Source organism: Amblyomma maculatum, chromosome 4, assembly GCF_055883805.1.
Source record: "Amblyomma maculatum isolate TAMU_Amacu chromosome 4, ASM5588380v1, whole genome shotgun sequence".
In the NCBI taxonomy this organism is placed as follows: Eukaryota; Metazoa; Arthropoda; class Arachnida; order Ixodida; family Ixodidae; genus Amblyomma; species Amblyomma maculatum.
In genome coordinates this window covers 167,827,445-167,851,103 of record NC_139347.1, presented here as the reverse complement: position 1 = coordinate 167,851,103, position 23,659 = coordinate 167,827,445, and the positions used below count along the sequence as shown (strand labels likewise).

Sequence of the window (23,659 nt, the reverse complement as noted above, 5' to 3'; positions counted from 1 at the left end):
AGTCACGAAACACAGATTCGGTTTAATAGAACGAAGGCAGCATGTTTAATCAAAGGTGACAATGCGAGTGGAAGGCAATGCTTTTTGGCGAACTGAAGCTACGAAAAGTGCGTTCAATTGCAGTGCGCAACTTCAACAGTTTCAGTCGCTCTCGCTGTCCGTCTCGTTCCTTGTTAAGTCCCTTGACAAAGAATCTAAATCTCAACAGAACATAAACTTTTAGCACAGCTGACAGTGTCTTCTTCTGATGCTCGGGGCAAGAGTCGGAAACGTTAGGGAATGTAAAAGGCTGGCCAACTCAAGTAAGCTTTCCATATGCAACTTGTTCTTGCTGAAAAATGATGTAAAGCTATCGTTCATGAGCTTTACAGCACTTGATAAGGCTTGACTTGGGTAAATGAGCCCGCCATTATCAAAGTGGGCGGTGAAATAAGCACCCGCGTTTGCACTTGCTTCAGAATTGCTTATGCAAAGGTGACCGGCACAACTGGGGCAAGCTGTTTTTGCAATCATTTTCCTGGATTGCAAAAGCACTGGAGCCGGAGCCGTCGTTGCAGTCTTGAAAGCCAGCTTCGAGAAAACAGGAGCCCTCGTGGATTTCCGAGCCCGAATCGCCGGGTCCAGTCCCTGCGCCCCGCTTATGGCGTTTACGAGCTGGTTGCTGCTCGCATATGTTTCTTTCCTTCCTTTTTGGTGCCGTCTTGGGCACAAGGTGTGGAGGGTAGTTCTCAAAAACAGTCGGGACAGCATCGGGCTTTAGGCGGGGTTCCTCTCGGAGAATCTCATTAACAACGCCGTTGACTGTTACCTTGAACGAGCGCTCGATGTAGATGCCTTCAAAGTGTTTTTCGCACACCACAGCTGACGGCGTCAACTTTCTGTCCCCTCTCTTGATTTTTCTTTCCCAATCCGCGAGCCGCACAGGGTCGGCTGGAGCAGTAAACATCGAGACACGCTCTTTGCTAGACTTGTAACCACTCCGACAAAGCGGCACAAAACACTTCGTTTCCTTGCACTGCCGCTCTGCTTTTGACATCGTCTTGCGCCACTGGCATTTGTTTCGCGAACTTCCGAAACAATTCTCGAAACTTCACGCCCAATGACAGAGCAGCCACAAGACACACACAAAAGTTGCAAAGCTACAAAACAATCACTGAAGAAGCACGTGGAAAGCTGCAACACACGTCAAAACCGGCGGCGACCAGACTGCGCAGCCAGCGCAGCTGCGACTGTGGCACCCTCCCGACGAGCAGCGCCCTCTATTGACAGTAGTGGGCAGGCATCACGGAAGGAGCCACCCTCTCGCATAGCGCGGGGTACGCGCTCAGCACACTAGCCAGTATATTCTAGGCACTATAACTAAACTGCTCCTCGGTCTTTGATTATGGCATAGACGTCATAATAATGGATATCATGTAGAATCATCACGTAAGCATCACATGATCACTGAACTAAGCCGCCATCTTGAATTATGACCTAAGCGTCCTGTGATTACTGAACTATGCCTCCATCTTGGGTGGCACCACGTGGTCTATGGTGGCAGCAACTTCAGGTGGCACCACGCAAGCATGGTCCTCAGTTTTCTTGGAGGGTCATGTCCAGTACCCAGAAGGGCCACGTCGTGGCCGCCATATTTGTTGGCGCCACGTGAAATAGGTTGGACCTTAAGGTGGCCGGTAACTCGAGTGGCAACACGTGACAGTGTAGGTCTTAGAGTGGACGCCATCTTGTATTGCTAAGGTAACACATCACGTAATGGGCACCTCTTCGAAGAAATTTCTAACACAAGACCTTCATAGGCACATCCCCTATCTTGAATTTGGAGCCGCTAAAAGACCGATAGAAATCATCAAATTTGAGAAGAGAGAGCTTATGCCTTTAAAAGACGGTGCCAAACTGCTAGTCATAGGTACGCGTGTTGTTTCATACCAACAAATCGACCGGACATTCTCATTGGTGCGTAACATTTAATTTCTTCTATTACCTATGTGTTAGCCTGATGACCGCGCGCCAACCTTGATAGGAAGAAGAAGACAGCCCAATAACGTCCCGCAATGACAGCGTTCTAACTGAGGGCAAGATCATTATGTATTCCCTATATTGACGCCAAGGATGCTGCTGTTATCTCACAAGAAGCTAAGCGGAATCGACCTGGTGACGAGCGACTGCTACGATTGTGGAGACGTGTTCGGCCATGGGAATTTTCAGCGCCTGTTCTGCACTCTAGCCGTGCTCTGCGTGTGCGCACATCACTGCCACACCCTCGTCTTCCGTCTCATCTCCGGCGACGTCGACCACTGGTGCAAGCAACCCCCGAGCGGAGTGATGATGTCCGCTGCCTCCTGGAGGAACGTCGCGATCCCTGTGGAGGCCGACGGAAGTTTCAGTCGATGTACCATATACAAGCACCCAAATGACGGGAATGACACACAGGTTGTGAGCTGCGACAAGTGGGACTACGACCCGGAGCAGGAGACACGAACCATCGTGAGCCGCTGGGATCTGGTGTGCCAGAGGCGACCGCTACGCGCGGCTGCCCAGGTCGTCTACATCGCCGGCTCGCTGGTCTTCATGAGTACCATTGGACACGTGGCGGACCGCATCGGAAGGATGCCTGTGCTTCTCTTGGCTGTGGCTATCTTGCAGCTAGCGACCCTGGGTGGATGTTTCGCAGGAACGTACGTTGTGTACATTGTCTCCAGATTCTTTAACGCAGGTTCCGCCGCCACGACCGCAGTGATGTCCTGCACCTTGCTCTTCGAAGTGTCCACCCATGAGAACCGGAGCCGACATGTTTGCGCTGCCATGATCGCTGGTTTGTTTGTGGCTGAAGTTTGGCTTGGCGTGGTACGCCTCCTGCGAAATGTGGACTGGATTGTTCTCCAGGCTCTCATGCTAGCGCCGACTGTCCTCACCCTGTACGCGTTCGTGGTTGTCAGTGAGTCAGCACGCTGGTACGTCGCTATGAAAGACATCGTAAGAGCCGAAATAATTATGATGAATGCGGCCAAGGAGAACAAATTCCCAGTTTCCACCACGGCTTGCATGCTGGAAAGGCTCAGGGCAGAGCTTGCCAGGACATCAACGCGCTGCGGAATAACACCAGGGGACGTTGATGCAGCGAAAGAAGTGCAACGGCGTGCATTTGTGATGTTCGCCGCATCTTTCTGCGTGTCATTCGCATTGTTTTCGTTACTGATGCACGAGGCCAGGCTGTCATCTGAAGCCAGCGCTTGGTACCAATGGGCATCGAACGTAATGAGCCTGGTGGGCTTTGTATCCCTCTACGCAGCTGTCCAGAAAATTTCCACGCCCTTACTATTGACCGCAACACTAGCTGGGCTTGGCTGTATGGCCTGCGGGATCAGCCTGAGCTTCGCAATGCACTGCGAGTCTGTACGCACGCTGCTGTTTCTCTCGTTCAAGCCTTTGGCTTACGGTGTGGCCGTCCTGATGTACATAAGCATATTAGGTATGGTCCCTACACCTGTGCGCTGCAGAACAATATGCTGGCTCTTTGGATTCAGCCGTCTGGGCGGTGTGTGCGGTGTACTGGTTTACGTAGCGATAGACCTTGGACGTGGCGACGTGCTGTTCGCGTTAGCTGGAACCGCGTTGTTCGCAATGTTGGTGATGAACCTTAGTATTCGGCGGGCTTCTGAGAAGCCCACACTGAGTAGCCCTTTTTCCGCGAGTGGCAACGTAGAAAGCGTGAGCTACATGAAACAGACACTCGATGCAGGCAGCCAAAAGATGGAAAAGAAGAAAAAAACGCCGCAAGTTCCGTGGTATAAGTGTATCGTCGAGAAGCCAAAACGCGGAGCGTGAGGCTGTTCACAGTGGTTCTCGTTAGTGGCCTTATTCGCTGTGTATTTATTTCCGCACGCGAACACTGTCCTTCATGCATCGGATGCTGAGCACCAGCCTATTTTTTAGCACGTTCGCTGTACCTGCAAAGTATCATCGCCTTTCGTCTTTCACTGTTCACATTGCTGGCTCTGGATCACTATGTAATATTATACAATTATATTCACCTTCACGCTTAGCATTGATGCTTTCCCATGCTTCCATTTATCATAAGGTGCTTATATATGCTTGCAAAGAAAACAAAAACACTTTACTGTTTTGTATATCTGTGAATAACATTTCAAAAACCGCCTGTGGTATCTAAGCTTGAGCAATTGTTATCAAACAGATGGTAGGACTTTCCTCAACTAGCGGAACAAATTACACTCTGCGATAAGTTGAAAGACAACAGGATATGTCCCTATACGGAGACGCTGTCAAAAAGTCTGGGAACTTGTCCGCTTTACAAAATTTTTTTTCTTTGTGAAGCATATGAAAAGCCATCTCTGGCACTTATTACTTGGGATAAGAAATAGTCTTTGGCAGCTAAGTTAGTTCGGAGAAGCTTAATGGGAGCTGTGCGGCACACTACCACTCGAATACAAAGTAACGCGTGTATGCATTGTGTTCTAACTCTGCAAGAAAAGATGAGATAACAGCGAGGAAAGGCAGCATTTTCAGAGAGCTCTCCTTTGTCGTATGACAGGCTGCTAAACGCAAAAAGGTTTCTGTCCATGTGCAATTGGTCACTACAGTGCAAGCAGTAATGAATTGTAGGATCTCTACCTGATTATTTAAATGGTCATATGCTACAATACGCCACTATGACTGTCTCTGAAAGCAAGCTTAAGTCATTTATTGAACAAGTTGACTCAAATGCTTTATCTTCTCTGACTAATCGTCTTCAACGACGTTACTCTCACTAAGAATGTCAGGTAAATAACAAAGAAAACGGAAGCACAGAATGGAGATACTACCAGCATCGACTCTTTTACGAGCAGTGACGAATTAAGTAGTTTCTAGTATCTATCGGAAGTCCACGTCGTTGTGGACTTCCGATCGATACTCTAAACTACTTAATTCGACAGCGTGGACTTCCAATCGATACTAAGACTTTTTCGCCATGCATATCGCAAACATGAACTGAGTGTCGAAATTTTTGTCTTACGTTATGACTAAATTAAACAATCGTTTTGGTTTAATGATTAGGTCTATAGAATTCGTTAGCAAACTACGTGCTCACGCGTAGTGATAGAAAGTAGAACTTCATGTCAATATTCATTCATTTGCAAATGAATAATAATTCGCAAGTGTGCCTGATATGTTCTCAGCAGACAGCTCTTCCAGCACAGAATGTTCGACTTCACTGTAAGCAAGGTCTGAAAAAACAAATGGATGCACAGTGTGTCACTCTACGCAAGCGGCAAGCGTGAAGCTGTAACTTTTGCACACCTCTGATTTTCTTAAATATTTCTCAGGGAATAATTTGAAACATTTTTGGATGCAAAGTTTTCAGTGATTATACCCCTTTGAGATGTGCACAAGCCTGCAATTCCGACGTTCACGCTGTATGTATCGAATGTGGACTTGCAGTACACTTATTTCTCACATTGAATTTGTGCTAAAAATGTATGCTGCCACTGAATTTTCAGTATGGGTTCGTGAGCTGGCATAATATGAAAGAAATGATTTGATATTTCGGTTCCTTCATAACTGAACACAAGGATACATTGCAATATGAAATCCCTTGCTGTGTTCCAAACTTTGTATGAATGCAGGGTGTCTAGGGCCCAGTAAGGTGACCACGCGTGTCACCTTTAGCTCTCTTCACCTAGACAACTCTGTCTAAATCAAAATAAACTCAAACTCTAACCACAAGATAACTTATATTTAATTTATTTCATAAAGTTTTTATTTCAACGGCCGAACAATAAATGGGCTGCGTTTCTTGTGTCCTGGTATCGGTCTCATTTGTGCTGATTCTCAATCCATGTCACAACCAGTCATTTATTATTTTCACCATGAAATCATTTTTTTTCGTGATTAAGGCTCTAGCTTTCACTCCCTTCTTTCGTAGCGGCCTGTCAACGAAATTTATCGGCTCCAGGCAAAACATGTGGGTGACGTGAACAATATGCCTTCGTGGCGAAAGGTGCCTCTTCGCTGTTTTGGGTTTCTGCGAAAAATTGTGATTCGAAAGAACGATTTCTGAAGTCATATCTGCAAGTTTTAACAGGCCTGGCAACATTTGTTTCTCTCTGCCGCAAATAACGGGCGTAGTACGTTTCAAGGCACTCATGAAATGCCAGAGTGTGGCTGAAGCAAGCACCGAGTGCCTCCGCCGCAAGAGACGAAAGCGCCTAGAGCGCGGCATGGGGCTGTGCCCAACTGAAGATGACAATGCTGTCAGGACATGCTAATTTCTTCTTCATTCCCTCTAGAATGTCATTAACTCGAGTTATTTCTCTAACCCACTCTGAACGCTTCTTGTCTCCTAACGTTACGTCTGCCATTTTTCATTCAACACTTTTCTGCCATAATTCGTGCACACTAGGCTCAGACTATTTTTCTCACAGATAGCAAACTATTACCAGAAAATGCGCTGTTGCAACTCGGAGCGACGCAAATGTTTCGCTAAAGCAGACGGCCACAACAAAGCGAACGGCCGGCTACTATCGCAATCATTTTTATTGATGTGTCAGAGACAATGGTTTCTACAACCGGTACCTATGATCCCCAAAAGACTGGAGTTCGCAAGTGGGTCCATACGGTGGCGCAGTTCGTCACCTATCGCGTGGGGTATACGGCCACGCTGTCTATCGACGGCGAGTCAGGATTGAGGGGGTGAAGCTTGCAGCCCTCTCGCAATCTGCGCGGCGAGTACTGCCAACATTTCCTAAATATGTCCCCATTGCAGAGACTCGATCTCTTCCCGAATTCGTATCGCGTGTATGGAGTGGGCCGACGAGTGAGCGCGAATCCAGGAACCTACCTTACAATAATCGGATATTTAGTAACGACATATTAATACATGCTACAGTGACGAACTCTTGGATTCCTGCAAGTGCAGGCACTGAAGACAATAAGTGGACCAACAGAGAGGCGCGGGAAGCAACACGCAGAGTATCAACCGCGCGGAACGCACTTTCCACTATATTGGGTACTCAAATCTTCCTGTTGGAACCCTCAGCCTTCGGAGAAATCGCGAGGGAGTGATGCCGCAGTGGCCTTGAGCACCTCCGAAATGCAATAAAAAGAACAGGCTGAGCAGCAAGCGCACCGTTAGTACGCCGCATCGGTTGCACTGTGCGCCTGTGATGCCTTTTGATGCAGAGTTACTATGAACACTGTCGAACACATTATGAAACTTGCTCAATGCGCGGCCAATCTACTGCACTGACGGCACACATTCACGGGACACGTTATTTTTTATTGCATCTTTAAGAAATATAGCAGTGTCGTTTTTATCTTGTTTCTTTAGGTTATTGTGCCTACTCGTGCTAGTCATTTGGAAAGCATGATAGCTTCTAAGACAGCTTCTCCAAGTACCAGACAGTGTCCTTTGACAGGGGCCACTAATTTTATTTTTTTTATCCTGCTTTATTTGTTTGGTGGCAATAGAACACGTTGTGAATATTTCAAATGTAGCTCTTTCTGCTGAAGCATTATTACAAATTAAGTTGGACGTAAGTTGGACGGCAGTGCTAGCAGCGGAGTCGAACACAACTGCTTCGTCGAAAGCACATTGGTCTGCAGCGAGCAGTTTGCAGAAGACATGCAGTCATTCCCCTCAGCCACGAATGTACAACTAATCACTGAAAGAGGCAAGATAAATAAGCGAGGCTGGCATATTTCTTAAAGATGCGATAAAAGAAGACGTACCCCGTGAATGTGTTCCGTCTGTGCAGTAGACTGGCCACGCATCGAGCAGAAGGACCGCATGGCTGCCGGCGGCCGCCAGCAGCCAAAACTGGCCACTAGCCCCAAATTTCGGAAACAGGCTCGCCTAAGACAAAATAAGCGCCCAGGCAGCATTCAGCCGAATACAAGGGGCGCGACTTGTTGCGCTTCCGCCGACTAATGGATGGCGTCACCAGCGCGGACGCGCACGCGGCGGCACCCGCTGCAGCGGCAGCCCGCCGGAGCAGACGATAGATTGCTGTCGAAGGGGCTGGCTGTCTGCGCGTGCCTCGCCTGTGGGGCACAGACCGCATATTTTTATCTCTTGGGGTGCTACGCGGAACGACTGCGGTTTGGAACGATGACAAGGGAAGCGACGTTTTTGGTGAACTAAGCTGCATTTCAAGCAGTTTAAGCTGACCGCGCCGGCCGGTGCCAATTAAATTTCACAGCTCGTGAAGAGGCGCGGTGGGCACGCCTTGTGGTCAGCCGGCTGTTCTGGCGCAGTTCGTGACGCTCTGCAGTTTCCAACCACGGTGAGGTGTAATATGTTGTGTTCCTGTGAAACTGGCTTGCATTTCGAACAGTTCATCTAAGCATGCTGGACAAATTGGCATGTGAAGGCACCAAGGCACGCCGTTGCGCTGACACGGCCTGTGCGCCGGCCGGTGCGGCCAGGCCTGACGCGGTTTGCCGAACGGCTAGTTTTGCATAGTGTCGCGTTTAACAGGGCAACCGCAAAGCGAGAAATGTTTAATTCTTGTCCCACTGCGCAGCATTTAATTTATTTATTGATTTGATCATACTGCGGGTTGTAACTGATTGTGCATTGTGATTTTTCAGAGTATATCAACAGCGTATGTAAGCTCATAATTGCATTGGCTGATGCGTGGGAATTGGTTGCTTTGGAAAATGTATAAAAGGCACCCAAGAAATATGCTGCATTACATGCAGCCTGCCATGATATGAAAGGTAAAATTCAGTGGGGATCACATGTTCGCAAAAAGAGTATATGTCAATTGCGACAGTTAAACGTGGTGCTCAACTATCGCGGCGTAGAACTTTGTGGCGCCCAACTTATCCGAAGAACACAAAACAGCTATAACTAATCGCTATATTTTTATTGTCGTCAAATAAATGAAGCGGCTCAATGAACAGAATGCTGCATGTGACCCTGATTAACTGTATTGCGAACAAAATAAATAATTATTCAAGATATTATTTTGTATAGATTTTTTCATATGTAGTCTAGTGCCTGCACATACCAGGACATCCCTGTGGAGGAGTATATATAGAAGTACTTGGGAAAAGTGCTCATTACAAAATGGTGATTCAAGTATGGTTTTCAAAATGTGAATGTTTGCGTAAGTGCGAAGTGAGTGTAATTTGTCAAGAACCGGGAATAAATAAAAACAATTTCTGCTGTGTGTCTAAAATGGCCCCTAGTACTAGGATATGCATAACTCTAATGCAGGCTGCAGCATGCAATGTTCACTGCTCCCGAATATTGCATGTGCACATGGGCGTTTACGAATACGTAATAATGTTTTAGCTAAATATACATGTGTTGATGCAGCTCATATTCAACTCACCGAGCTTATCAGAAAATAATTATAACTTGAAATTTTGAGAATGGTCAACTCCAGCACAGTGGCCAATTTTATGTTGAAATTCAATTTTGCCTCAGTGTTCTTCCCACACTATCCCTGCCCTAATTGTCCTAATAAAAATTTAAGATGGCATTTTTAGTCTGCTCATAACACCAACATGAGCTCAGAAATATTTTCAGAACTGGAAACATCATTTTTGAAAAACATATAGTTGCATGCTTCTTACAACGCCTCTGCAAGACAGGGCTTAGAGTAAAAAGCCGAGGAAACTCCCTTAAAGAATGTCCTAATATGGTCCCACAATACCCCAAACATGTCCCATGGCGGTATTGTTTGGGACGTCCTGAGGAAGTCACTTCGTTTCATTTGGGATATTTTCGGGATTTTAGTGAGACCCCTCCGGACATCCCTAGGACATCCTAATCTGCCATAATATGAATTCCTGGGTGGCCTTTGGGATATGGGTGTGTGTGTTGTCTGGATTAAACAATTATACTTTCATATTCATGGTTTATTGCATCCACCAAGTAAATACAGCAATAAAGCACAACATAAAAATGCATGGCGCACAGTTCGAACAGTAGCGCTGTTTAAGCGGGTTAATCGCCTCAATGATTACAGCCGAGGCATAGAAAAGGTTTGAAGTGCCTGCTACAAAACATCACTAGATAAGAAATATCCATGTACAGGAAACAAAGCTATGGCAGTTGCAATTTAAATAAAAATGTCATGAAAGTAGCTGCATCAAGACAATGGAGCATAGTGCACTGGGATTACTCTTCACTTTTAAAGTCTTCGTCTGAAATAATATAGCAGTTTTCAAGGCAATTTCAAGGTTGCACTAGCGCAGACAGCTTTAGCATCAATAAGCGTGCTTAGCACAGAAGCATTAGAGCATACAGTAAGTCTGTGTGCAACTTCTAGATCTTCTCACCGGTGAAAGTCAGCTGGGAAGCGGTGTAATAAGACACAGACGGTTGAATCCACGCTGCCGCAATGTGTCACAGATGCCATAGAGCATCGCTTCCTCACTTTGTGCGGGCTCATCTTGCGATACAACCCTAAGCTCTTCAAATGAAGACCAAGAAGCGCAATACAATGCTGCAAAAAGACCTCGCACTATCCGCAGGTCGAAAGAGACGAAACCAAAGAAACACTGCTGCAGGGGGATATTAAATCTCACCAAACGGCGACAGAGCAGCCACCAGCAAGGACGTCGAAATCTTCGCAAAAGTGACATTGTCAGACTTATGAACTAAATTTATACGCTTTCCCTGGCGCACCAAGTCCCGCACCACCGCAAAAAGCGATAAGAAACCCCTTCTTTCTTCGTAAGATTTGTTATCTCGGTTGCCATTGTTGCCTGTGGTTGCCTACTTCGCAAGAACCTAACAAGGCCTGAAACGTTTCGTCAAGACCGATGCACCATCAAGAGGGCGCGATAAGAATGTTGCAAGATTTTTTTAAATGAGGAATGTCTTAATAAAATACCTTACCTCATTCACAACCAAAGTTATCAAAATATCTATTCTTCTTATGTTGATTGATAGTCTGTTAACTTGAGTGTTTGGCCCCTTGATCTTTGGCTATGCTGCGGTACCGTTAAACCGCTTTTAGGAACAGCCTTCGCCGCCACTCTATTTCCGCCATGCCGAATATAGGACGCACATGCGCCTGTTCACCCAGCGCAGCCTCAACTAAAGCCCCTCAATCACATTGCCGCCCAGTGGCTCCAAAGCAGTTTTCAAAAGGTCGGACGGCAACTTCCAAATTTTGTTCATGATTGCTCTGGCTACGACACTGCATTCTATTAACACATTACGTGAATTTAATCCGTGAAAATTTCCATACATGGCCGCCTATGCGTATAAGGGCGAAAGCTCGCTCTCGAAGCCACATCCGATTCTCTGGGCCACGGGGTGTAGGGAGGTGATTACAGGATGTCATTCGGCGCATATACAAATTGGTTGGAACACCTATTGCTTAGCTAGACTAGCAGGCGCATGTCTGTCAGGCAACGAAATGGTACGCCACCACACGGAACTTGCGTCAAGGACTGCTACGTGACAAATTCCTGAGTAGTCATTTCCCTGGTTAAGAAACTGAAGCGGAAATTTTAAACGGTCTGCGTGGTCACAGCCTAGCAATCTGTTGTCTTGCATCAGTATAATGCAGCTTGTTTGTAATCAACAACAGCGTATCATGACTACGGCCGATGTGAGGATACCTGATGTGAAGAACTGATATCATTCCAACAACTCTCAGATGACATAGATATTTATATAAGAAGATTTTGGTAGATATTCAGAAATGTTGTGTGATATTGCGTTACTAATTATGGGCATACCATGACTGAGATAGAACGTAGAAATAATCCATAAATTACTCGAACCGTAATAGGGGAGAAAACCTGGGCCAGAGGCGCTGCGCCGCTCTGTGCGTCAGCGCCTTCCATGGAGATTCCGTGAAAACCTACGCGCAGTGCGGCCGCGTCGTCTGCTCCCCGCCGCATAGAAAAGCATGCTGTCGTCTGCTCCGCGCTGCTCTCCAGCACGTGTTTGCGCGCGCGCGCTCGGTTGTTTCTCTCCTCCTCCGGCCGCATTCTGGCCGCCGTCGCGCTCCAACAAAGGGGGCAAGAAAAAAAAAAAACTGGAATGAAAAAGTGATGGCGCGCTTTTTCGCAAAACTCGTGAAAGTGTTTTTCTCTCTTCTCTCTTTCGTGTTGAAACGATGGTTGTCGGTTTTTTTTTTAGGTATCTCGTACCGCTCGTATCTCGCACCTCTGTTTGTAACTGGCGGTGCCGCAGCAGCCATCGCAGAACCAAGTCGGCCTCAAGAAACAGATATATGTCATTAAAGCCATCACTCGGCGCTTATAAAGGGAAAACACATACGTTAATCGTCCTATCCTCACACGCGATCCTGCTTCGGGAGCTCAAAACTGCGCGTTCGCTAGAGGAGATAACTGAACTAGGGATTGCGCAGCGTAGCTGTGGAATTAAGAAGACAAAGGTTTACTTGGACAGATGTCCCCGCCTACATGAAAAGTCGTCAGGCATTTCCTCGCTCTTCGTCTCACGGAGAGAGGAAACTGCCGAAAGAATGGCATGCCTCGGCTTCTCGCCAGTGATCCAGGTCGTTAAGAAACCTCTCATCGTTAAAGGTAGATAAGTCATTGATTTCGGATGGCAGAGCCACAGCAGCGAACCTGACAGCAGCGAACCTGCCTGACCGCTGTCAGCAGGAACCAAAGGGTAAGGCGGCATGCTTTGTGCCTTTATAGGGAACGCGTCGTAAACGCGCCGAAAGCAGGCACCACGGCGCCGGCAGCATCGCCTAAAACGTCTGTCCCCAAAGAGTTGAATAGGCCCCTTTCAAGCGAGCAGTCACAAATGGAAAGGAAGCTCCCCAACCAGCGCCCGGAGCACTCGTCGCTGTGTATACGCGTATCAATTCTCAACGAGAAGGCTGGACCCTTCATTCTCTGAACATGGAAGAGACATCAAGAGGTGCCGCCTCAAGTCCTTCAAAACACCTGTCGCTTGCCTCTGCCTTCGAGTACCGAATACGCGTTCATGTTTTGTTTTGTTTGAGCCTGCCAACAAGCGCTCTTTGAAAACAATGTCCGCGGCGATCAATTATTCATAATTTCTCACTTTCGAAAGCACCGATAAAAAGCGTGCCTCCAGCCAGCCTCTATGTCAGCCGGGGCACAGAAAAAAGCAAAAATAAGAAACACCACTGGCAAAGAGCGCCGGCTTTGCGCGCACAGACGCACGACCATCCCCCCTCGTCCTCACTCTCCTTCTCCCGCCCCGCTTGCACGTGCGGCTGCCTGTAGCAGGTGCTCCCGAGCGAGCGGGCTGCGCAGACTCCGCAGACAGCCGCGCGCAGCGCGGGCGCGGATGCGCGTAGATTTTGTAGTTGCTCTCCGCTCCGCTGGAAACCGAGCGCTGGCGTCGCGGAGCAAACTCCAGCTTTGGTTCCCTATACATGCCAAGCGGACTGTTCGACGACTAGGGAAAAAAAAACGCCGAAACACCATACATTAGAGAGAACAGTTACAAAATTAACCTTGGGCGTCACTAATTTGAGGCCCAAAATACAAACAGCTAAAATATTTTACTTTGGGATACGGTAATTCGTTTCATAAAAGATGCTCCGGAGAAGTACTGGCATCACCAAAACCCTTAATCACCAAATCAAATTCAAGCGTCTTCAGAGGAAAAGCGAAATATTGCAACCACGCTGAATAATAGCTTTATTCCATTTTCACTACAGACAACGGAAATGTGCCTCCTACTAGCTTCAGCCTAGGTACAACCTTTGTGAAAGGTTTAGAGTCCAGAGGGTTTGCTTTTTTTTTTATTGAACCCTGAGGGCCGGAGGCTTTAAAGAGGGGAGTGGTTACAGACGATAATATAGAAAAATACAGAAACAAGAACAGTGAGTTACAAAAATAATTCTGCTATTCATACAATGCCAGCTAATGCGTTGCGGACATGTTCGTTTTCACTGATGTCGACGATTTCAGCGGGAAGGTGGTTCCATTCGCGCGAACTACGAGGCACGAAATACTGAAATGCTCACACAGCGGTAAATGTCTGAATTCCAACCTTGTGACGATGATCGTGCGGTGCGACACGTAAAGGGGAGGAAGAATGAGTGCGTTCCGAAGAGTGTAATGATGAAACAGTTTATGAAAAAGACTGAGACAAATAATTTTTCGGCGGCACGCTAAGGGCTGTAAATACAGGAAAGATTTCATGCTGGTTACACTTGCACCACGATTAAAGTTAGATAAAATAAAACGAGCGGCATTATTTTGGACCAACTCAAGCGAAGCAATTAATTTGTCGTGATGGGGATCCCATATAGCAGCTGCGTATTCCAGTTCAGAGCGGATTAGTGTTTTGTAAAGCAGTAACTTAAGAGATGACGGAGTTTTTATAAAGTTTTGGCTTACGTAGCCCAACATACGGTTCGTGTTGTTACTAATGGTGTGACCAGGTGACGTCTGCAGAAATGTGGACACCCAAGTATTTGTATGTAGTAACATATTCTAGGGGTACCTTATTTAGGCAGTATCCAGAGTGGTGTTAGCGTGTCGGGATACTCTCATAACTTTGCATTTGCCAATCCATGCGCCGAAAACAAATGTAAGAAAGATCGCTCTGAAGAAGGTTAGTATCGTCAGATGATTTTATTTCACGAAAAACAACACTGGTCAGCGAACAGATGGAGGTTAGATGCTATTTTGGAAGGAAGATCTTTAATATAAATGAGAAACAAAAGCGGGCCAATGACTGATCCTTGAGGCATGCCTGAATAAACATCGCTGAAAGGTGAATTGTAACTTAGCCTTATATTATGACTTCTTTAAGAATCGTGGAAGTGGGTGGGCTGCAGGTGGGCTGCAGGTGGGCTGCAGCCCACCTGCAGTCGCCGCTGCCAGCGTAATCTTGAAAGTGCGCGCCGTGATGCGCGATGAGTGATCGATATATGTGACCGACTGCCATGTATGATGGAGGGTCTTTTGAGTTGTCACACAAGAGACAAGAAAAAGGAAGAGAAAGTAGCTAAAGTCGCGGAGTTCAAGACAGGCAGAAGTCACCCCAATAAAGAGTTAATTTAGGTACGGCACCAGTCTCTTTATTTTGCTGCCTTCAGCGTCGTCGCGACTGCACGACTACTTGACGATAAACTTAAACTAGTGGCGCAGGGTACCGAATTCAGTGTACGAGATTGGAGGCTCATCAGGAAAGTCCGGTTTTGTTGGCTCTCCTTGCCGCTGCACTGACCTCGGACTTGACTGTCGACCACTTTGGTTCCAAAGCCCCCTGCATAGGTAGAAATCCCTACCAGGACACCTGCATATTCGAGTGTGAGGCCACGCAAGATGCGTGCTGTGGACATAGAGGTAGTGCTTTTCGAAAAGTTTATGACTGCGCGTTCGGAATCGCTTATGACCGTTTTGTGTAGGCGTCAGGGAGAACTAGTGCAATGGCCATTTCATCAGCTTTTTAATACCGACAAGACGAATTTCGGCTGCTAATTATCTTAGAGCTTAGGAATGTCGTCGCCTCTATCATTGCAGGATGTCTATCAAGGCCTGGCGGCTGCTTTTCAATAAAGGCGAAAAGCAAGGCTGGGAAGTGCTGCGCGATGTCAGTGTAACTCTTGTGCAACACAGCTGGTTGCAGTTTGCGGATCCCTCGACTACGGCGTCTGTTATAGTCCGAGAGTCCGCTCGGGACGTAAAACACTACAAGCCGAACTAAACCATTCCAACATATCTGTCCTGAGTCGCTTTGGGACGTTAAACCCCACAAACCAACCAACCAACATATCTGTTTCAGCAGCGTTTCCTTCCCGCATAATTGGTTGGAAGGCTAAAGACTTACTTGCCTGATACGGGACGGGAGTAGATGATACCGAAATGTCTGGTGAGTACGTGTCAAAATTAGGATGCTACGGTTTATTTTGCAGCGTTAAGCTTACCTTCATGCCATTTCATTTTCCATTTAGCATCTATCCGCTAGTCAACTTGGACAATTTTATGCTATTTCGCGATAGAGATTCGAACTGACTGTGCATGTATATCGCTTAGTACACTGTCAATTCTAAGGGGTGACGCTCGGGAACTCACCAGCCTGTGCACCTTTTTTCCGTGCAAACAAAACTTCATTTCATGGAGGGCACATTTTTCCAGACCATGCGCCAGTCACTCAATGTTCCATCTTTGAACAAAGCCAAATACTCATTCCGTATGTCTAATTCGTAACGTGGAGATAAACATCGGCTCTACTTTTTTTGGAGGGGGTGGGTGGGGGGGGGGGAAAGGGGGCAGCGCAATAATCTACACCAAATTTTATTTTGTTCCTACTTGCAGGTGTCAGCAGCCTTGCCTTCACCAGTAACACTAGCCCTGTGGCACAGGTTATCCGGTGGACACTCCTCTCCTTAGCAGTGGCAACAGCCCTTTACATATGCCTCTACGTGGCAAAGCGCTATAGATGGCACACTGGAACTTGGGATAAGGTTCACTTCGTTCAGGACACCGGTGACAACTTTGCACACGGATTACCAAGAATCTTTATTTGGATCAAAGCGGTTGGTGGTTGGTTCAGTTCAGTCGTTCAGTCGTGTCCGACTCTTCGTGACCCTATGGACCATGTCACGCCACGCTTTCCGGTCTCTCACTATCTTCCTAATATCACATAACTTCATCTGCAGTGCCTCGAGGATGCCATCTAACCATCGCGTTCGCTGCCTACCCCTTCTCCGGCGACCCTCAACCTTTCCCAAAATGAAATCTTTCTCCAGCGACTCCTCTCTTCTCATCATATGACCAAAGTAGCTGAGCTTTAACTTTAGAACTTGACCCTCTAATGAGCAGTGAGGGTTTATGATCGAACATATCGGCTGATTTGATCTTCTGACAGTCGAATGAACTCTGAAGAGTTTTCGCCAGCACCACAATTCAAACGCGTCAATTCTTCGGCGGTCAGCCTTTTTCACAGTCCAACTCTCGCATCCATACATCACAACTGGAAATACCATAGTACGAGTTATACGGATCTTGATTGGCAGACTAATGTCTCTGCTCTTTAGTAGGTGGTCAAGGCTAACCATTGCTCTCTTTCCCTGAAGCAGGCGTCTCCTATTTTAATGGCTGCAGTCTCCTTCCGAGGTAATCTTGGAGACTAAGAACAGAAAATCTGTCAGAGCTTCCACTTCTTGTCCGTTGATGCTCCAGGACTTGATAGGGCAAGACGCCATGATCTTTGTCTTTTTAATGTTCAGTTTAAGCCCAAACTTCCCACTCTCTTCTTGTACGCGCATCAGAAGTCTCTTGAGTTCCACTTCACTCTCTGCCATTAAAGTGCTTTCATCCGCATATCTAAGGTTGTTGATACGTTTTCCAGCAATCTTCACTCCAGCTGACGACTCATCCAGATCGGCCTTCCTCATGATGCAATCTGCATATAGGTTACATAGGCAGGGCGACAGTATGCAGCCTTGCCTCACTCCTTTCTCGATCGGAAACCAATCAGTAAGATCATGCCCAGTTCTGACTGTGGCCTCTTGCCCTTCATGCAGGTTCCTGAAGGAAGATGAAGCGAATTGAATCTCCCATCTCTTGGAGAGCTTGCCACAATCTGCTGTGATCTACGCAGTCAAACGCTTTCGCATAATCAATAAAGCAGAAGTAGATGGGTTTCTGGAACTCTCTTGCTTTTTCCATGATCCTGCAAAGGTTGGCAATTTGGTCTCTGTTCTTCTGCCCTTGCGAAACCCAGCTTGCACGTCCGGAAGCTCCCGATCCACATATTGCTGCAGCCTACCTTGGAGGATTTTCAACATCACCTTGCTAGCATGCAAAATAAGCGCGATCGAGTGGTAGTTGCAACAATCTTTGGCACTGCCTTTCTTTGGATGGGGATGTAAACTGACCTACTCCAATCTTGTGGCCACTGCAGGGTTGTCCAAATCTTCTGACATAATGTATGCAGAATGTTAACAGCGTCATGGATGAGGTTTTGAAGCAACTCAGCTGGAATGCCATCAATTCCGCTAGCTTTGTTCTTAGCAAGGCTGGCTAAGGCCCATTCAACTTCACTCTTCAGGATGCCCGGCTCAAGATCAGTAATCACAACCGTCTTATGTTGGGTTTGCACATTCGGGTCCTTCTTGTACAGTTCTGTGTATTCCTGTCACCTCTTCTTTATCTCTGAGGCTTCAGTGAGGTCCTTGCCTCGTTTGTCCTTTATCACGCCCAGCTTAGCACAGAAGTTTCTTTTGATATCTTTGATTGTCTTATAAAAAGCTCTTGTGTTCCTTAATTGGCTGTTGTCTTCAACTGCTTGGCACTGCATGTTCAGGAAGGCATTCTTATCTCTCCTTGCGATTTTCTGAAAATCCGCATTGAGAACCTTGTATCTTTCTTTTTTCCCCATAACTTTTGCCATCCTCCTTTCCTCAGCTATTTGCGAAGAGTCTTCAGATAACCAGTTTGCTTTCTTGCATTTCTTTTGCTTTGGAACTACCTTAGTAGTAACTTCTTGTATTATATCACGAACATCAGTCCACATCTCTTCGGGCTCTCTGTCTTCTAGATCTAATTCTTGACATCGATGCCTTACTTCCACAGCATATTCTAATGGAATTTGATCCAGATCATACCTGAAAGGCCTTCTAGTTTTCTGCGTTTTCCTCAATCGAAGCTTAAATTTGGCAACAAGAAGCTGATGATCGGTGCCACAATCGGCCCCAGGCCTTGTTTTTACTGCTTGTATAGCGCTTCTCCATCTCTGCCGGCAAATAATATAATCGATCTGATTCCTGTACAGACCGTCCGGTGAAGTCCATGTGTACAGGCGCTTCTTGTGCAGTTGAAAATGAGTATTCGCTATGGTCAGGTTGTTTTTTTGACAAAACTCTACCAGCCTCTGCCCAGCTTCATTTGGCTCGCCAAGACCGAACTTGCCTATAATTCCGGATATTTCTTCACTCCCCACATTAGCATTCCAGTCTCCTATGAGAAAAACGACGTCTGATGATGGGGTGCGGTCTAAAAGGCATTGCAGGTCCGCATAAAATCTCTCAACGTCAGCTTCTTCAGCAGTAGTGGTCGGTGCATAGACTTGGATAACTGTTATGTTGAAAGGGTGACCTTGGATCCGAAGTGAAATTATTCGGTCGTTTTTGGGGTTGTACCCTAGTACTGCTTTGCCCATTCTTCTGTTTACTATGAGAGCGACCCCATTCCTTCTCTTGGATTCGTGCCCACAATAAAAGACATAATGGTCGCCGGAGTTAAATTCTCCCATTCCGGTCCACTTGAGTTCGCTGATACCCAAGACATCAATGTTCAATCTGTCGATTTCTCGCTTGACGACATCCAGTTTACCTTGCGACATAGATCTTACATTCCATGTTGCTATGTGATATATCTCCTTGCAACATCGGACTTTCCGGTCGCTTCCCGACACATCCACAACTGAGCGTCCTTTTGGCTTTAGCCCAGCCGCTTCATTCGTCTTGGAGCTACTAGGAATCGCCCTTTGTTCATCCCCAGTAACATGTGGGACGCCTTCCAACCTGGGTGCTCATCTTCCGGCGCAATATTATTAACGGTATTGTGACTGGCCATAGGGTTTTCTTGGCAGGAAATCCTGGAGTGGGTTGCCATTACCTTCTCCAGTGAATCCCATTTTGTCACTCTCTGCCGTGACCTGTCTATCTTGGGTGGCCCTACACAGCAGAGCTCACGACTTCATCGAGTTTCGCAAGCCCCTCCGCCACGACAAGGCAGTGGTTGGTACGGGGCCCTCAATGAGACAACAATCCGCGAAAACATTCTCGACAACTGTAAGTTCAAATGCCTCGTCACCAATCATTATTGAATTCCAGTAAAGGCGTTGTGTTTCCTATACGCAACCTGAGAATTGACGATTCATTTCATTTCATTTCATTTTTTCATACTGTCAGCCCTGGGCGGGCTATTACAGGAGTGGATATCAAACTTGAAACAGAAAAAGAACACATCAAACAAACACTGAGATCAACACTAAATTTCATACAAATTGTGTTTGCCACTTGAACAAAACATAAAACACTGTGCAGTTTATCTAAAAATTCGCTAAGTGATTGTGACGTGACAACGGAGTTTGGTAACATATTCCATTCCTTAATGGCTCTCGGGAAAAAACTAAATTTAAAGCAATCATTTCTGACAGGCGGCAGTGGGATGTACAAACTGTGACGATGGCGTGATGTTTCCCCTGTTTTAATTTCAAAGTATTTTGTTTAAGTACTACCGCTTAAGCTCGCAAAAATGGGCCTTCTGCCTACTTGAATCCCCAGCATACACGGGGTTTTCAAATTTCAGATACATTAAGGAGATACAGGCCGGACCCGAACGTAGACATTCCCTATGACAGTGCCCTTCATCGGAGTGTCCCTGTGACCTCAACAAACAACCTCACGGCCCTGTGGAAGTCGAAACAAATAACGGCTGTTTGAATGGTCAGTCACTACAAAACAGAAAGTAGACGGGAAGATTACTACGCCCAGCTGAAAAAGCACCTTAAAATTGACGTGTACGGTACCTGCGGTCCCTACAATTGTTCCAGGTCCCAGACTGGTAAATGTTACGAGAAATTTGAGCGTACTTGTTTTATATGCTTTCCTTCGAGACCTCCCTATGCGTTGATTGTGCAACGGCGAAAATTTTCAAACGACTGAAGTACTACATTGTAGCGATAGTGTTCGCGGCGCAAAATACACAAGATCGCGCGCCCCAAGTCATATCAATGCTCTCGATTTGGTTTGGTTTGGTTTGTGGGGTTTAACGTCCCAAAGCGACTCAGGCTATGAGAGACGCCGTAGTGGAGGACTCCAGAAATTTCGACCACCTGGGGTTCTTTAACGTGCACTGACATCGCACAACAGACGGGCGCCTTGCATTTCGCCACCATCGAAAAGTGGCCGCCGAGGCAGGGATTCGATCCCGCGTCCTTGGGAACAGTAGTCGAGCGCCGTAACCCCTGCGCCCCCCCTCCCCCCCCTCCCCGGCGGGGCCAATGCTCTTGATTCTCCGTCGCCAAAGAAGCTTGTTAAGCACCTCATAGATGTATCAAAAACTACTCGGCATACACTTCCTATTTGAAGTGGAAAGTCACGTTTTGCGCCAGAGGGACCACGACTTTTTTTGAGCTCTGTAAAAAAGGTGCACAGTTCCAGGAATAATAAACACCGCTTCTCCTACGGCGACCTACGGGCTTGGTGGAAAGATGGAAACCGTTTCAGAAAGTGGGGCGTGAAGCATCTCATCCAATACTTCACTCACTCGCGGAGCCAAAGTGTACAGTCAGGGGATCGTTTATCATCACGACCTATTGAATTCAAGGAGTGAATTTTTATTCCCATTATGGCAGCAACCTGCATCTATTTTGGTGAGACGAGGGAGACTGCAGTGGAGAAGACAAAACTACTTATATGTGTACATGGGATGAAAGAGAGGCGTGTACACTCCTTACAACTTGCTATGCAGTTTGGGACATCCATGCTGGGCTGGATATGAGATTTCGCAACTATTCGCGCCCATGAAAGAAAAGTGCTTTGTTGTTGCCTAATTCACAGACTCAACTATGCGCAAAAAACATTGTAGTATTAGATTCGTTGTCTTTCGAAAGCCTCCTAACGAAAAATTGGTCCTACTTCCTTGTTTCCAGGAATCCAGTTAGTAACAAATGACATATTGGTTTTGTAATAATAAAACAGTCATAATTATGTGGTTGTTCCTTGTACTAGTTTTCATCATAACGAAATGTTATGTTCTACTGCTATCGGTTTTCCACATTGACTACACATGTGCCCTAATTTAAAAAAGAGTGCCTGATCAATATTTCATCGTATTATAAGATGTCCTGCGTAAAGAAGCAATATTAAACCCTCTGGCATAGTAATGAACAGGTGCCTATGTATAACTAGTAAAGCATAATTTGTACTCAATCAGGCGCGCGTTTTTTCGACGCTCTAAGTAACGAATGGAAATCGACATGCATGCTGTTCAGCTTTGTCTCTGACCGAAGCCAGGAACTGATTGCAGTGTGTTATTCCTTTTTCATTGAACAAGCGAAAAGAAATCACTGTCTTTCCGAAATGGGTTCACCACCGGCGATTTTCTGCCGTCTGGCCACTCTGCTTACGTTAAATGCCACCTGCAAATAAATTTAACGCGAAAGCCTTTACAGGCCCAGCTGTGTTAGCAGGATCTGTGTGTTCGCGGGATGTGGCTACGAGATTCTGTGGCATGTCGGCGGGCTTCTGAAACACATTTAATAAAAAATCATCCTCCAACGGGAATCGAACTACTCCTCCGATCACCAGCGCAGCGTGGTAATTGACTACGCCACGAAATACTTTCTTTTCCTCATCATGATGGCATGCTGTTATTGCACATGTTTAAACGAAGGAAATAGCGATATGCATTCTTTACAGATTAATCAGCCTGCAGTCGAACAAGTCTAGTTGAAATATACAACACAGCATCATACAACTAAAACACGTTTTAACTCAACTGAACTAAAACGGTGGCAAGGAAAGGCAACACGTTCATAATGGGAGACAGCCCTGGTAATAGTCACTGTCTTCGTAAGTGTCTCTCAGCTGGTGGACCTTCTGGCCGAAATGAGTACTGGAGGAAACAAGAGGCTCAGCATTCTGGTCCAACATGCGCGTTTTCCACAGGCTGTGCAGTCGAAGGAGGAAAATCATATCAAAAGCATCATGATCATAATGGGTGGCTATTAAGTAACGCACACTTTCAGAATTCAAAACATCTTTCTTCAGTGTTCTTGGCAGTACACCTCAAAATAATATCTCGTCTTTGTAGGCAATAAAGCCGTATTGAGTTGCTTAAGGTGTATCACATAGCCAACAGTTAACAACAGAAACACATTATTTTTTTGTGAAGCCGTAATTTAACAGATAAAACTTGGCATGAAGTATGACAAAAAAAGGTTTTAGTACAAGGCGAAATCGGCATTTTACGTATTCTTCTACATTAGAGTAGAGAGCACGATATAATAGAGGCGGGAACAGCATAGATATCAACCCATTGTATATAAGATATTGCGTAAATATTTACGTGAAACAGACAATAAGTAGTCATAGGAAAAGCGAACTGCCCGAAAGCGCACTGAATTGTAAACGTCTTTCATACGACAAAATAGTGAGGGTCGATCGGTAAAATTGGAAGAGACTATCAAGTTGGGAAGGAATTTGACAAAGTTAGCTTTGCAGGGACACTCTGGTAGTTGAATGGAAGCTATTACGGAAAAAGAAGAAACGAGCAACCGACTACCTCACATAGAGATGTATCAAACCTGATCCGCCAGCAGAAACAGTTCTGAATGGGTTATCGTACCACGTCGTCTCAAAACTGAAGGACCATCTGAACGTCGAAAACGTTCGGTGAAAACTTTGGATGTAGTGCCTCGGTACCTGAAAAACATAATACATTTTTGTTGCCAGAAACATGTTGCAGGCCTGCGTTCGAGCAAAAATGCATAGGCAGTGCGGAACAAAAGTCTGAGCACATAGCTTTGAAGGGCGGAGAGCCGCTCTCTCGACTAACGCCCACTATTCGAAGCAAGAAGGGGAACTCCAAGGTATTCAGGGGGACACGAGATCATCCAATTCCAGCATAGTGAGTCAGCATTGATCCCCATGAACCGAACCACAGACCAGAACTTTAAAGCTAATCATTTTAGCCCCAGTGAGAATGCCAAACT

General features: G+C 46.3%; 1 protein-coding gene across 1 annotated transcript; it reads left to right on the top strand.

Moving 5' to 3' along the window:
• The first annotated feature begins 2,112 nt into the window (after positions 1-2,112).
• Positions 2,113-17,487, top strand: LOC146193448 (solute carrier family 22 member 7-like). The gene is made up of 2 exons (XM_084600553.1): positions 2,113-2,954; positions 17,460-17,487. Exons 1-2 carry the CDS (start codon positions 2,113-2,115, stop codon positions 17,485-17,487), a joined length of 870 nt encoding a protein of 289 aa, XP_084456679.1.
• The last annotated feature ends 6,172 nt before the right edge of the window (positions 17,488-23,659 follow it).